Source organism: Triticum aestivum, chromosome 1B, assembly GCF_018294505.1.
Source record: "Triticum aestivum cultivar Chinese Spring chromosome 1B, IWGSC CS RefSeq v2.1, whole genome shotgun sequence".
In the NCBI taxonomy this organism is placed as follows: domain Eukaryota; kingdom Viridiplantae; phylum Streptophyta; class Magnoliopsida; order Poales; family Poaceae; genus Triticum; species Triticum aestivum.
In genome coordinates this window covers 575348277-575360806 of record NC_057795.1, presented here as the reverse complement: position 1 = coordinate 575360806, position 12530 = coordinate 575348277, and the positions used below count along the sequence as shown (strand labels likewise).

The window sequence follows — 12530 nt, the reverse complement described above, 5'->3', positions numbered from 1 at the left end:
ATTTTCATGAAAATAGGGTTTTAATGTTTGTAATGTGATTTCTGTACCTGCCCGTTTGTGACGGTGTCTGGTTAGGAAAGTTTGTAAATGTTAAGAAAGTTTTTATTGGGAAAGTTTGTAAATGTTAAGAAAGTTTTTATTGGGAGGGTGAAAAAAATCAACGTGAGGATATGATGATGGAAAGAGAGACCAAATTAAACCAAACAAAAATAAACCAGACGAAAATAAACCGGACGAAAATAAACCGTGGACACAATCCTACCAACTCAGTCATTAGGAGTAGAGATTCATATTCTCGTGGTCCGGCAGGGTCCTATGAAAATCTAGGAGAGTTCATGGCTCCTATCCGAATGTACTCCAATCCAAATTAATTGACACAGTACAAAGCTGTACCAAAGCTTGTGCGTCAATTACTTCCTCCGTCTGCGTCCCATAACATAATATAAGAGCGTTTATTATGGGACAGGGAGTAATTTGGATTCGGAGGGAGTATAGGAATTGTATACAGGAAGTGTACAGGGAATGTCCCTTTCCTCGGTGTATCAAACAGGGCCTGGAGTTCCTGTGAATCACCTATCGAGACTAGACCATGGGTCCTTTCAGAGGTCCAAGCGTCCGTGGCCACGCCCAGTCAAGCAGAATCGAAATAAAACGATGAAAAAAAGGAACCAAAATAAGCAGGAAACTTATAATGCAAAACAAAATGACGGGGAATCAATGAATCATCCAGCAAAACTTCAGCTTCGTTGAGGTAACCAACGCAGCACGATTTTATATCTCGATTTCGTTACAGAGGTGTCATGATAGGTCATACAAGCTTTATTACGGCCCGGGCACATTCTAGTACAGAATAGGTACCATAAATTTTGCGCTCAGTACATAGTTTTGAACGGTCATATTGCTTGCATGCACCAGGCGGGAGCCTCGCCGCGTGGTTAGTTTGCGGATTCATGGATCCAACTGAAGCTCTAGCTAAAATAAAAACACAGAAGCAGGAATTAGGAGCCCGTAAACAGTGCCATTTTATTCAGAGTTATCGGGTCTTCGAAGCACCATACCTTTAGCCATGTCACATCCTCAACTGGTGAGATGACAGATCAGTTTCCCTTGACAACTGACGTCAGTGAGAAACTTAGCAATCAAGTGTTTTCTGGTACGCAACCTGCAGGTGCCCCAAAGGAGGTTATGCAACAAGTCATGCCAGAAATAACTGACAAATAGAAATCTTTTATCAGCAGTGTTTCTCAGTTGATGAATTTCTCGGTTGTATATGCCCTTTTTTTTCTCATATTAACCAAACACCGTAGTGTCATGACATCCTAAACACACCAAAGAATCTATCAGCAATCATCAAGAGCCATGCTTATACGCAACTTCAACCCAATTAAAACAACAGCAGGCCATGTGGAAATCATTTCTGCCTAAAGCACAAGTTTAGTTGAAGAACTAAAAATTATTGTGTAAGTATGGACGTCAGTCGACTCACTAGTCTTTAAAATCAAATTGTAAAAGCATACTATATCGACAGAGGATAAACATACCGAGGTTGAATCCTTCAGCAACTCCCTGATTGCCATTGTAGCATAGGACGATGCAGGTAAAGTAAATGCTAGCTTTACAGCAAGTTTGCTTGGCAATATATCTGAGCTGCCAATAGACTTGTTTTCTTCTAAGCTAGTTTCACTGGTTGGCATGGAGGTCTCCAATGGCTCTTCCATCTTGCAATCAGGTGGGTTGGAGGCGGAATTTTCACTAGATACAGCAGGCTCATTAGCTACCTTTGCTTCTATAAGCTTGCCTTTGGAGAGAATATCCAAATCGGTTTCTGCTAAAGATGCACTGTCATCCGTGTATGTCATGAGTTCCCTGCAGTCATCGAAGCATTTTATCAATACATCGCAGTGTTACTCTAAATTAAATCATGCAGTCAGATTAACACTTGAATCAAGCCCAATTGATAGAGTGAAGAGAATGATTTTGATGGATTAACACGGTAAACTATTGATGGAAATACACATACCACTCGAAATCAATAGGCTTCTGGAACACCCGTCGGTAACCTCCTTTCATGCTTGTAATTGAGAACTCCCTAACAAATGGTGTTTGCATCATACAGCGCAAAAATTAGGATATGATGTAGCAGTAAAACAAGCATGTGTAGATGTAATGTATATGAAATGATTGATACACCGCAGAAGAAAAAAATAAATTGTCATTGCACAATGCATTAGGCTGCACTATTTACAGCTGCCCTTGATTCAAGGACTATGCATAGCTAGAAAGAATTCTGGGAGCTATATGAAGAAACTTACTTCACACCATGAGCATTCTCTGTCAAGCTAATGCCATCCTGAGACATGAAATCCAAAGTAACATTATGATTCTCGTCATGGCAGAAGCCACTAAGAAATTGTGTGACTCATAACACATTTGCTAATAAAACCAGTGATATTACAGTATGACAGCTAATATCCACAAAGGAAAAGGATAAATCAAACACATTTTAGTCAGCATAGTCCAAAGGCCACAGCATTGCAATATCTGATTCAATGAAATAGGAACTGGGAATGCTTGTAACAGAAATGCAACAGTACGCAAGTTTTGACCATACCAAACAAGAATCTCTAAATAAACATGAAATACACACTGCAATATACTCCTCCCGTCCCAAAATAAGTGTCTCAACTTCAGTATAACTTTGTACTAGAGTTAGTACAAAGTTGAGACACTTATTTTGGGACGGAGGGAGTAGTATTTACCTTTTTAGCCATCTCATGGTAAATCTCAGCAACTTCATTCCCAGGGAACAATGCTTGTGAGCTGTGTAATAACAATAACAAGCTGAATCTTTTTGTTTTCTTGACAAGTGGAATCATGACAGGAAAAAAAATGAATATATGAACAAGGGAATTGGTCATTTACCCAGGCAAAGGAAGGACGACATCTTCAAACGAGTAGATCCCTTTCGATAAATCTTCAGAATCAACTAGCTACAAGAGAAACAAAGGTGCAGGGATAGGCATATGAGAAGGAACATTTTCTGTGTATGAGCATGTAGATTTGTAGCAAACCTTCACAGACTGGATATTTTCTTCTGGAATTGCTTCAGGACAAATATCAATTTCAGAAGAATTTGTAAGGCCATCAACTTCTGAAGTACCCACAGAAGTTGCTTCTCCAGGATGGCTTTCTTTGGTATAGATTAGATCACCTTCTACGACCTGTGAAATGCCTGTCAAATCACCAGTTAGAATATAAAAAGGGAGCGTGAAGTCCACCATAAAAACCTCATGGGATAACCCACCTCATGAAATAGTAACGGTTAGCCCAAAACATCAAATTGTACAATGATTCAATTGAAACTGAGTAACTGTACAAGGACGAAGTAGACTGACCATACTTTTCAACTCTCATGCTGGCAGCATGATTCCAAAGGTAACTTTGGTAAGAATGGACATACCTACAGAAGCAAATCAGTAATCAGTAATAAGTAAAAGGACAGAAACAAAGTATGAGAATTATTCAAAAAAAAAGCAGAAAAGTGAACAGCAGAAATATTTTGATTTAGCAAGTGATATGTAACTAGAGTAGCAAAGTTGACAAGCAAATGCACAATACTGTTGACTAACATGTAAAATGGATGTACTACTGTTGATGTCAGATTACATCTAAAGTGACCGATTATAAAGAAATATATATACTTACTAGAAAACAATTTTCTGCATTTTACAATTATCATATTCTTGGAGAAGAAAACCACCAATGTCGTTTAATTTGAAGTAATCAGTTATATCAAGAAAAAACAATCCATACAAGATAAAGATATATGGCATACATCATTCTTAGCGGTCTTGGTATACCCTTTAATGCTTGTAGATAGTTCTCAGGGCATTTCCTCAAACACTGAAGCTGAAAATAGTGCATGGACGGATATTAGTTTAATTTCCACAAAAAGATGTGTGTTTACAGCAAAGATCACAAAAGGCACACTTATTCATCTAATACAAGGATATTTCGATGTAAATGATAAAGGACTATACTTACAATAGCCTTCTCAGCCACAAGATGGCGAGGGAAGTTCCTCAGAGCCATATCAATATCACCATGTTGCTTGTAATGTTCACGCACCTCCTTTATGTCATCACGCTGTTCGGAGTATTGAGTTATGTTGAACAAAAGTTGGCACAGCACAACATGCAAATCCTAATTAGATACAAACAAAATAATTTAAGGATATCTCCTTCCCTTGGATCAAGAACCAAGTTTACAGCATTTTTCCATTCTCCTCTAAGCAAAGCAGCTCCAATACGGTGGGTTGGTACTGAACCACTTCCAAAGCGCTAACCAGACAAAATAGATAAAGTCAATAAGGTTCAGAAATAACAGCAAAGTAAATTCTGGAGCACAAGCAGAGGTTCCTAGGTTTGTACCTGCAAACCATAGTAGTTGATAAATCCGTTCTTTCCTAAGCCATCCACAGCAGCCTTTATCATGTCATCCGATTCTGCAACAACGCCTCTAAAGAAATGCAGGTAAACATAAGTTATCCAATTTTCTCAGTTTTGTTAAAGCAAAATATACAAGGTTCCATGCAAGTGGGCTAAAGTAATATACTGATACTACACCGCAAAGGGCGGAACTATAGAATAACTAATGGTGGTGAGGTAGTGTGTGTGTACTGTCCACTGTGTAGATGCAAATCAAATCAGGCCTACAATAGCTTTAAATCTTATGTTACACTTTCAGAAGAGCACTGGAGCAGGAGTACTTCTATATACTAAATTATAAGGAAAAAAGAGAAGATATGATACCTCAGGGTAATTGTAAACCGATTTCCCATGAGTTGACCAAGACCAAGTCCCTCCTTTACATAACTAGAGAGGATAAGTTAGTTGCTAAAGTATCACTTAGGACAGCTATATTCCAGTGATTCTACAAAAATTAATTGATCACCTACCAGAAGTTTCCAACTTTGATGCCATATAGTCGCTTATTAAGTGCAGCAATTTTATTTGCTGGCACCTTGAAAACGGTAACCTAATAGGATAAGAATTGGATCATTAGCCAAGGCAATTACATGCAAAGGGTCATAACCATGAAACAGGAATTATAACCAAATCTATCAAATAGCCAGAAAATCATGAAACAAACTACATAACCTAGTTTGATCAATGATACTAATAATACTATCTAGAACGAATGCATATTAAATTTTACACACAATTATTAACTGGTTGTAACACCATAATAGCATACATAATTACAGATACAGTTGCTTATACCTGTAGATAAAATCACCTCAAGTATTTTTCTCCCACGCCCATGTACGAATTTTTAGCCATTTTATCCCAAAACGCAAACCCATGATTACATGAATTAAATTTAGAGAGATGGTTTACATAGGAGTAATAAACACCTGTTGCGTCGTAACGGCACGTTTATCCTTTGTTCCAGAAAACCCAAATGAGCGTGACTGCAAAAAGCATAATCAAGTCATTACTCGGTTGGCAAAGAATGGTTACTGAATGATGCCATCATAAGAGAAATAGCAACCAAGATGTACCTGGAGTCCTAACATTTTTCCTATTACTCCCAATGCATCTTGGGTGTCCTTGTTTTCTTTGCAAAGATGAAACCTGATCAGTGTCACAGAATGGTAGCTCCAGTTACAGAACTAGTTAGCAGCAAAACTAGACACGGCGCAAACATTACATTAATATTCCTTACTACACAAATATAGAGGAGTTGTTATAGCTACATTACTCGTGTTACCAAATTTAAACAAGCCTGTGAACTATGTCAAACAAGTGGAATGAACGTGTTACAGTGCAAACACGAATAATAATTTAGGACAGCAGATGATCAATTCAAACAGAATTTCATCACCTCAGGAACTTCCCAGCATTAGCTGGCCAACTAGACGACCCTCTACTGTCAAATGGCCTGTCGTCTCCCCAATCAGAACCATTCATGTTCTTCCTCTTCCTTCCTCTGCCACCACCACCCCTCCCACCGCCGCCCCTCCCTCCACCACCACGGCCCCGCCCTCCTCCGGCTTCAGACCCCACGCGCACCCTGATGTATTTCTGAACCCCATCGCTGTGTTCCACTGTGTCTGTGACCAAGAACTTGAAGTTTTTTTTGAAAAAGTTGTGCACCTCCTGCAAGCAAATAAATGCTCCAAATCAGACAGTTCCCCCAAATTCAGCCACACAAAACAACCAGCACCACCGAACCGAACCCACCGATCGATGACCCTTGTCGGCATCGGGCGAGAGCATAACCGGCGAGAATTCACCCTCGCCACCGGCCGCGACCTTCTCCAGAAGCCCCCTCAGCGCACGGCAGTCCGCCTCACCGCAGAGCCCGCTGAACGACTCGAGGGCCTTGGAGTGGTCGGCGTCGGCCGCCGGCGCCGCCTTCTCCTCCTCCTTGGCATCCACGCACTGCAATGCACGAGCCGCAGGTGAAACCGGGACCGGGAGTGCGGAATCACCGAGCAGACGTCGCGGCGGAGACGCGAGTACCTACCTGGTCGGGGAGATCGAGGGAGGTGAGGCGGACGACGGAGCCGTCGCGGGCGACCTCGTGGACGATGAAGTCGGAGTAGCGGTGCTTGAGGACGCCGCGGAAGCCCGGGAGGGCGGAGGTGAAGCAGGCGATGCCGACCTCGGCCTCGGTGACGGAGCTCGAGCGCGCCATGGGAGCGGGTGGCCTGATTTGGGGGCTAGGGTTTTGGGAGGGAAATGGCGGAGAGGGTTTAGGGGGAAAAGCCGCTGGCTGTATCTCTGCTAGGTGGGGCCGCATCGGCCACTGGCGACCTTCTCTGCCGTTGGATCATCGTGGATGGCCTAGATCAATTGAATGGCAGCCAAGCAAAACTGCCTTCACCCTCTCCTCCCCGCCCGCCCCTCCCCAACTCAACTCCCCGTCGGTGTCGATATTACTATCGCAGAAGATGCAAAACAATGTTGGACGAGGCGTTTTGGTGCCCGGGCTCAAACCATAAAAAGTATTTTAAAAATTCAAAAAAAATTCAAAAAAAAATCCCATTTTTTGTGATGAAAGATGCTCAAATTCTTGATGTTCGTGCAAAATTCCATAAAGTTTGGACATTTGAGGAGCTCATGGCAAAAAAGTCGGATATGCGAGAAACATTTGAAAAGGAGCACTGTTCACGACCAATTTTGTCTTTTTTGCCGCAAGCTCCTCGAGTGTCCAAACTTCACCAAAATATGCAATAACATCACGCACACGCACATCTTGCTTGCAAAAAAAAAATATACATATATATATTTTCATCTGAGCCCAGGCACCAAAGTGGATATTCGAAATTGTTGTCCATTTTTTAGTCTTGTGGGAGCCCACAAGTGCCGATTTAACATCGCTGGAGGGACTGAAATATGATCATCGTTCGATGTAACTATTTGTCCATTAACCATGAAAGCCCAGTTAGAGGTCCGACATGCACTTTAAACAAGAAGAAGGCTCAAGGGCTCATCAAAGTCAAAGTTTTAATAAGGATCATTACTTGTTGCGAGTGCACAAGGATCCGATCATGCGGTTGAAACCTTTAGTAAAGGTACCCTCCGACCCTACTTAGTTCAATCAAATGAACTTCCAAAATTAAGTGAATTCTAAAATTTCATTTCATTTGGTTGAACAAAATAGGGTCAGAGGGAAACCTCAAGGTTCTAAATTTGCATGATTTTACATGCTGTAAACAGGAAGTGGTGCGAAATATTAGGTCAGAACAGTAGAACAATGTCTACTAGCTATGAGTGCACTGAGGTGTGCATGGGTACTGGGAAGAGGTGAGAAAGAGCAGGGACTTTGCGACGCAGGGCACATTGTATAGTACAGACCTTATTAATCAATGTTTAACACTCCCATAGAAGAGAAAACACAATACCTATGACCGAATAAGAAAATTTGTATATCAAAAAGTTTCTCCAAGAATACCAGGTCCATGTTCATTCAAACATTAATGCATGAACAACAGCAATATAACACTGCAGGAGTAGCATAACAGCAATCGATCCAGTGCCCCAGATTCTTATGCCGGATACAATGCTGCAGCTTCAGAAGAGCACTATCTTTATCAGTGGGCAGTCTAGCTGATGATAAGGAAAAAATAAGAGATGGTGTGTGACAGGTAGACGCATCCAATTGTCAGACAAAAGAAAGCTTCGACAACAACAAAGATCAATCAAATCGCATGTCCATTGTTGGCCACAAGAAAGCTTTGAGAACAACAGGAGATCAAATCGCCTATCGATTGTTCACGGTTTCCGCAACATACAGTGCGAGCAGGCCGACTTATTTGTGTGCTTGCAACTCAAAGCAAAACTAGCAGGCATCCAGGTCCCTGCATGGGGGAGGCTTTGGCTCGCCTAGCAAGGTGGTCATCCCTCCAGCAGGACCACAGTTTTTCCGCTCTGGGTTCTGGGTGCCATGCTGCAAAAGTTTATCGGATCATCAGAAGAGGTGTATACTGGAACTAGACCAAGTAAAACATGCGGCCAGACATAGTACGAGAATCTTGTTAAGTTGGCTAAAGCTTACAGGGGGCGTTTCTCCTCTTCTCAGCATTTCAACGAGCTCAACGACTCGTTTTGGAGTGAGGTCTTCCTGTGAAGGGGAAGTAGAAAAAAGCTCAAGTTACATAAGGCGGAAAAAATTACTTCAACCCCTATTCTATTAGCAAAAGGCATGCGACTTCTAACAAGCCATCCTGGTAGGCTAGCAACTTTATGTCTCAGTGATGCAGTAGTTCTACTGAAGGAAATTTAGTTTAAAAGATAACTACGGCAACATTCTACCTCCCTAATGTGCCCAAAGAAGAAGGTACAGTACAGAGCCAACAAGCAATGACATAATAGTTTGGTGTATTGGGTAGACAAGTTTTGATCTATGCATACACACGAATTTAAAAGTAAACAACTGTTCAAACATGCAACCACTTGTTATCAGATTACCCCTTCCCTAACGATATACTCCTATAGGTGATTATGTTCTTCCATCAACCCATTGTCCTATAAGATGTGACATGCTGTTTCTGGCACAATTCACACCACATTATGCCAGCAAAAAGTCACTGATACCGACTAATACCAGCAAGAGCAAACAGTAAAGGATACAATTTAGGATAACAGAATAGTGAAATGTTGAATTGTATGATTATCAAAAGCAAAATAATCTTACATAATAATTGTATGTGTAACCATCTGAACCTTTGGTATAGTCAGCGACAGCAATCATGGGAGCATTCACACAGCAACCCTGTGAACACATAAGCAGAATGTGAATAAAAGTGGCTTTAAGGATAGATCATAACCCAACATTTAAAACCATTAATTACAAACATACTACAGACATTCCTACAGTTATACTCCCTCCGTCCCATAATGTAAGACGTTTTTTGACACTAGTGTAGTGTTAAAAAACGTCTTACATTATGAGACGGAGGGAGTATATTGGAAAGTGTAAACTCAACTAAAAACAAATATTTAAAGATCATGGTGTTACCATGCATTCCATTTCCCCAACAGAAAATAAACCATCGCTTGTCACCTCTGCAAAGGAAACAAAAATGTTAATTAAATCACAGAAACGGCAAAAAAAGCTCTTGCTCAGAGGACAAAGTTTGTGGTTAACAAATTTACAGATATCAGAATAGTTACGCAATATACAAACCATTCCGTTTAACTCCAAGGTGTTTTAACAAGGCATCTTCGATATCACGTGAACCACGAATCATACAGGGTGTAGTTCCACACACCAAAAGGTGATATTTTCCCACCTACATAGCATGAAACGACTTCATGGTAAAAGAGGTAGTAGTAATGAGTACAGAGTAGGCAATCATGCATCAAGGTACCTTGGTCCGATTGAACATTGAGTAAAATGTTGCAACTTCATAGACCCTGATCGGTGCAACTCCAACTATTTTAGCAATCTGCAGAAAAGACAAATTATTGTCAGGAACACTGAAAATGTGAAGTGTTCACTTTTCCAAGATAGAGGGGAGAACAACAGAAAATAAAAAAAAATAAAAAATATATTATATCAGTGTGTAACAAAGACTATGATACTTGAAGCAAAATAGTGAACCTAATGGTCATGCTGAGAAAGGATATGCTCCAGCTTTGAATGCATTATATGTTAATACGCTCTATCAATAATATGAGCTGCCATATGAATATATTAGAATTCCATCAAATCAGCTTCAGAAAAGAAAAAAAATGATCATAAGAGATTTCAACTAGTATGTCCACAAACAAACATGTTCTTTCTTACTTAAAAGTAGGGACCCCATGTCTCCTAATAAGGCTAATTTTCTTGATTATCAAATCCAGAATAAATTTGTAATTACCCAAGGGTTGTAACTGCCACTTCCAAATGTTTTGTTCTACATACACGATGTAACTTGATTCTAAAGTGTCAAAATTAAAGACCAAGGAACCTGTGCAAGTCATAAGCTAAACCGACTACTCAATATGCACATGATATCTTTCTGTGCACCTATACGGACTTCAATTAAGTGTTCCAGACATAGTGAATGGACAGAAGAGTACGCAGAAAAGAACAGCATATACAAAGATAAACAAGGGGCAATAAGGTTTTGCATAGTTCTACAGGTACAAGTAAGATACAAGTTTTAAACTAAAGAAGGTACATTAACTCACAACAATTTCACCCTTTATATGAAAAAGGACAACATGACATGCTGATGTTGGAAGGTCACAATTTTGCACGAATTTTAACTTACGGCGTCCATTGCTGCAACCGGGACCCATCCACCATGCTGCTGCTGTGCAAGATCAAGCATTGGAATAATACCAGATTGCTTGTAGTTGCTTGGGTAATGAGATAGGATTTCGTTGACCTGCAACATTACAAAGGAAATTAGTCCAGATGATAACAAACTTGAAGCGTGTCAGTAGTGGGATGAGGCATATTAACTGCATTCACTAAGCCCATTTCTCCTGTAAGAAATGGAACATTACGACCCATAGTGCTGTTACAATTGTTCATTCAGGAATAGAAGATATTAACAAGACTGCCCCGTTGCAATAGCGGAAAAAAGATGGTAAACAGAAGACAATCATTCAAGAGTATCTATCTAATGGATGAACATCACATTACCAGTGCAAATGCTACCCTAAGAACCATATCTGAACATCTGAGCACACATTTTAACAAGGTATGTCACAGTTATTTCAAATCCAGCCAATTGACCCCAACAGTCCTGCCGCTACACACGCATCGCAGACCCAGACCGGGGGAAGAAGATTACCTTGTCCATGTTGGCCTTGGTGAACTCCCACGGCATGTTGGGGTTGTTGTCCGGCGAATCGATGTGCTACAGAAACAACAAAACATACGAATCTAGCTCAATCGTCGTCGGCGGCAAAACAGATCAGACGAGCGGAGAAGCGGATCCGAGAGTGCTCACGTAGTTAAGCGCCGAAGAGAAGGACCTGGAGAAGTAACCCGTGGCGGCGGCTGCGGCGGGGGAGGAGATCTGCAAGGAAATTTCGGCGAACTGGATCAGGGGATCGGCTTGGGGCGGAAATGGAGGGGAATGGATTCGGGAGGGGGGAGGGGGAGGAGACGCGCAAACCGGAGACGGGAATAGTCGTCGGGCGGCGGACTGTGAGGCGGAGGCGGAGGCGAGGCCGAGGAGGCGGCGGGCCGCGAGGCGGGCGGCCGGCGGCAACATGGCGGCCGGAGAGGGAGCGGTGGTGATATCGGCGGGTGTCCGGTCGCTTGTGTGTGAGCCTGTGACTGCGAGAGAGACCTCCTATTCCTCGCTCTTCTTCTTACCGGGCACGTCGACCTAAATTTGCTTTACTGGGCTTCCGTTGGACAGGATTTTTTTTTAAGTGGCCTGGCCCGATTAGCCCATTCCCCGTTCTAAAAAAAAGATCAGCCTCCCCTCGTGGACAGAGGAGGGCGCAGCGGCAAAGGCGCACTGCCACCATCGCCTCACAGCCTCTCCTTCCTCTACCTCGGCCGGACGTGATGACCAGGTCGCCGCCAATCTCGACGCCCGGGTTGCCGCTGCTCGAAGTAGGAACGGACCCAGGATTGGGCTAAGCCACGGGCCCCAGGCCGGCTACAGTACCCCTACAGTGTCGCTACAGTGCCCACCTTGCTATATGAACACAGTGTGAATTCCTCATGCCCAGGACCCAGGCCCTCCTGCCCTGGGTCTTGGAACCGCCACTGGCTCGAAGATGACCTCTCTTTGTCTCCAGTATGAACTTTGGTTCTTCTTCTTTTGCGAAGCAACCTGGTATTTCTTTAATCATTACGAAGGTCTTTACACAGCATTGGATGAGATAGTTTGATTGTTACATCACTACACTAGGTTTGCTCGTACATAGTGCAATAATCATGCTTAGCTAAAATATCAGCAGCACGATTAGCATAACAAAAAACATGTTTCACCTGCACCTCCTGGAAGCGGCCTAATCTGTTCTTTATTTCCTGGACCAATGATTCAGTCGATGATCGTTCTCGCC

The 12530-nt window shown here is 42.1% G+C and overlaps 2 protein-coding genes across 2 annotated transcripts; both read right to left on the bottom strand.

Annotated features, from left to right (window-relative positions):
• Positions 1-722: 722 nt before the first annotated feature.
• On the bottom strand, positions 723-6765 carry LOC123139365 (pseudouridylate synthase 7 homolog). Its single transcript, XM_044559179.1, has 20 exons — positions 6532-6765; positions 6246-6446; positions 5887-6161; positions 5564-5636; positions 5417-5473; positions 4958-5037; positions 4812-4874; positions 4431-4518; positions 4238-4340; positions 4045-4148; positions 3836-3909; positions 3396-3460; positions 3072-3232; positions 2923-2990; positions 2760-2820; positions 2313-2350; positions 2021-2089; positions 1542-1866; positions 1059-1162; positions 723-972 (listed from the first exon to the last, which is right to left on the bottom strand). Exons 1-19 carry the CDS (start codon positions 6700-6702, stop codon positions 1133-1135), a joined length of 2106 nt encoding a protein of 701 aa, XP_044415114.1. The 5' UTR covers positions 6703-6765; the 3' UTR covers positions 723-972; positions 1059-1132.
• A 1150-nt stretch (positions 6766-7915) lies between these two features.
• On the bottom strand, positions 7916-11867 carry LOC123139359 (NADH dehydrogenase [ubiquinone] flavoprotein 2, mitochondrial). Its single transcript, XM_044559172.1, has 10 exons — positions 11627-11867; positions 11459-11527; positions 11300-11365; positions 10772-10888; positions 9881-9958; positions 9697-9802; positions 9529-9575; positions 9205-9282; positions 8566-8631; positions 7916-8457 (listed from the first exon to the last, which is right to left on the bottom strand). Exons 1-10 carry the CDS (start codon positions 11723-11725, stop codon positions 8350-8352), a joined length of 834 nt encoding a protein of 277 aa, XP_044415107.1. The 5' UTR covers positions 11726-11867; the 3' UTR covers positions 7916-8349.
• Positions 11868-12530: the final 663 nt, after the last annotated feature.

What these genes read in the sequence shown, in the direction of transcription:
- LOC123139365 (XM_044559179.1), bottom strand. Translation starts at nt 6,702, where the DNA reads ATGGCGCGCTCGAGCTCCGTCACCGAGGCCGAGGTCGGCATCGCCTGC. An exon ending in CCGACAAGGGTCATCGATCG is followed by an intron (nt 6,162 to 6,245) that starts GTGGGTTCGGTT and finishes ATTTGCTTGCAG; the next exon opens with GAGGTGCACAACTTTTTCAA. An exon ending in CGGTTTACAATTACCCTGAG is followed by an intron (nt 4,519 to 4,811) that starts GTATCATATCTT and finishes GCATTTCTTTAG; the next exon opens with AGGCGTTGTTGCAGAATCGG.
- LOC123139359 (XM_044559172.1), bottom strand. Translation starts at nt 11,725, where the DNA reads ATGTTGCCGCCGGCCGCCCGCCTCGCGGCCCGCCGCCTCCTCGGCCTC. An exon ending in TCTCTTCGGCGCTTAACTAC is followed by an intron (nt 11,366 to 11,458) that starts GTGAGCACTCTC and finishes TTGTTTCTGTAG; the next exon opens with CACATCGATTCGCCGGACAA. An exon ending in CGGTTGCAGCAATGGACGCC is followed by an intron (nt 9,959 to 10,771) that starts GTAAGTTAAAAT and finishes TCTTTTCTGCAG; the next exon opens with ATTGCTAAAATAGTTGGAGT.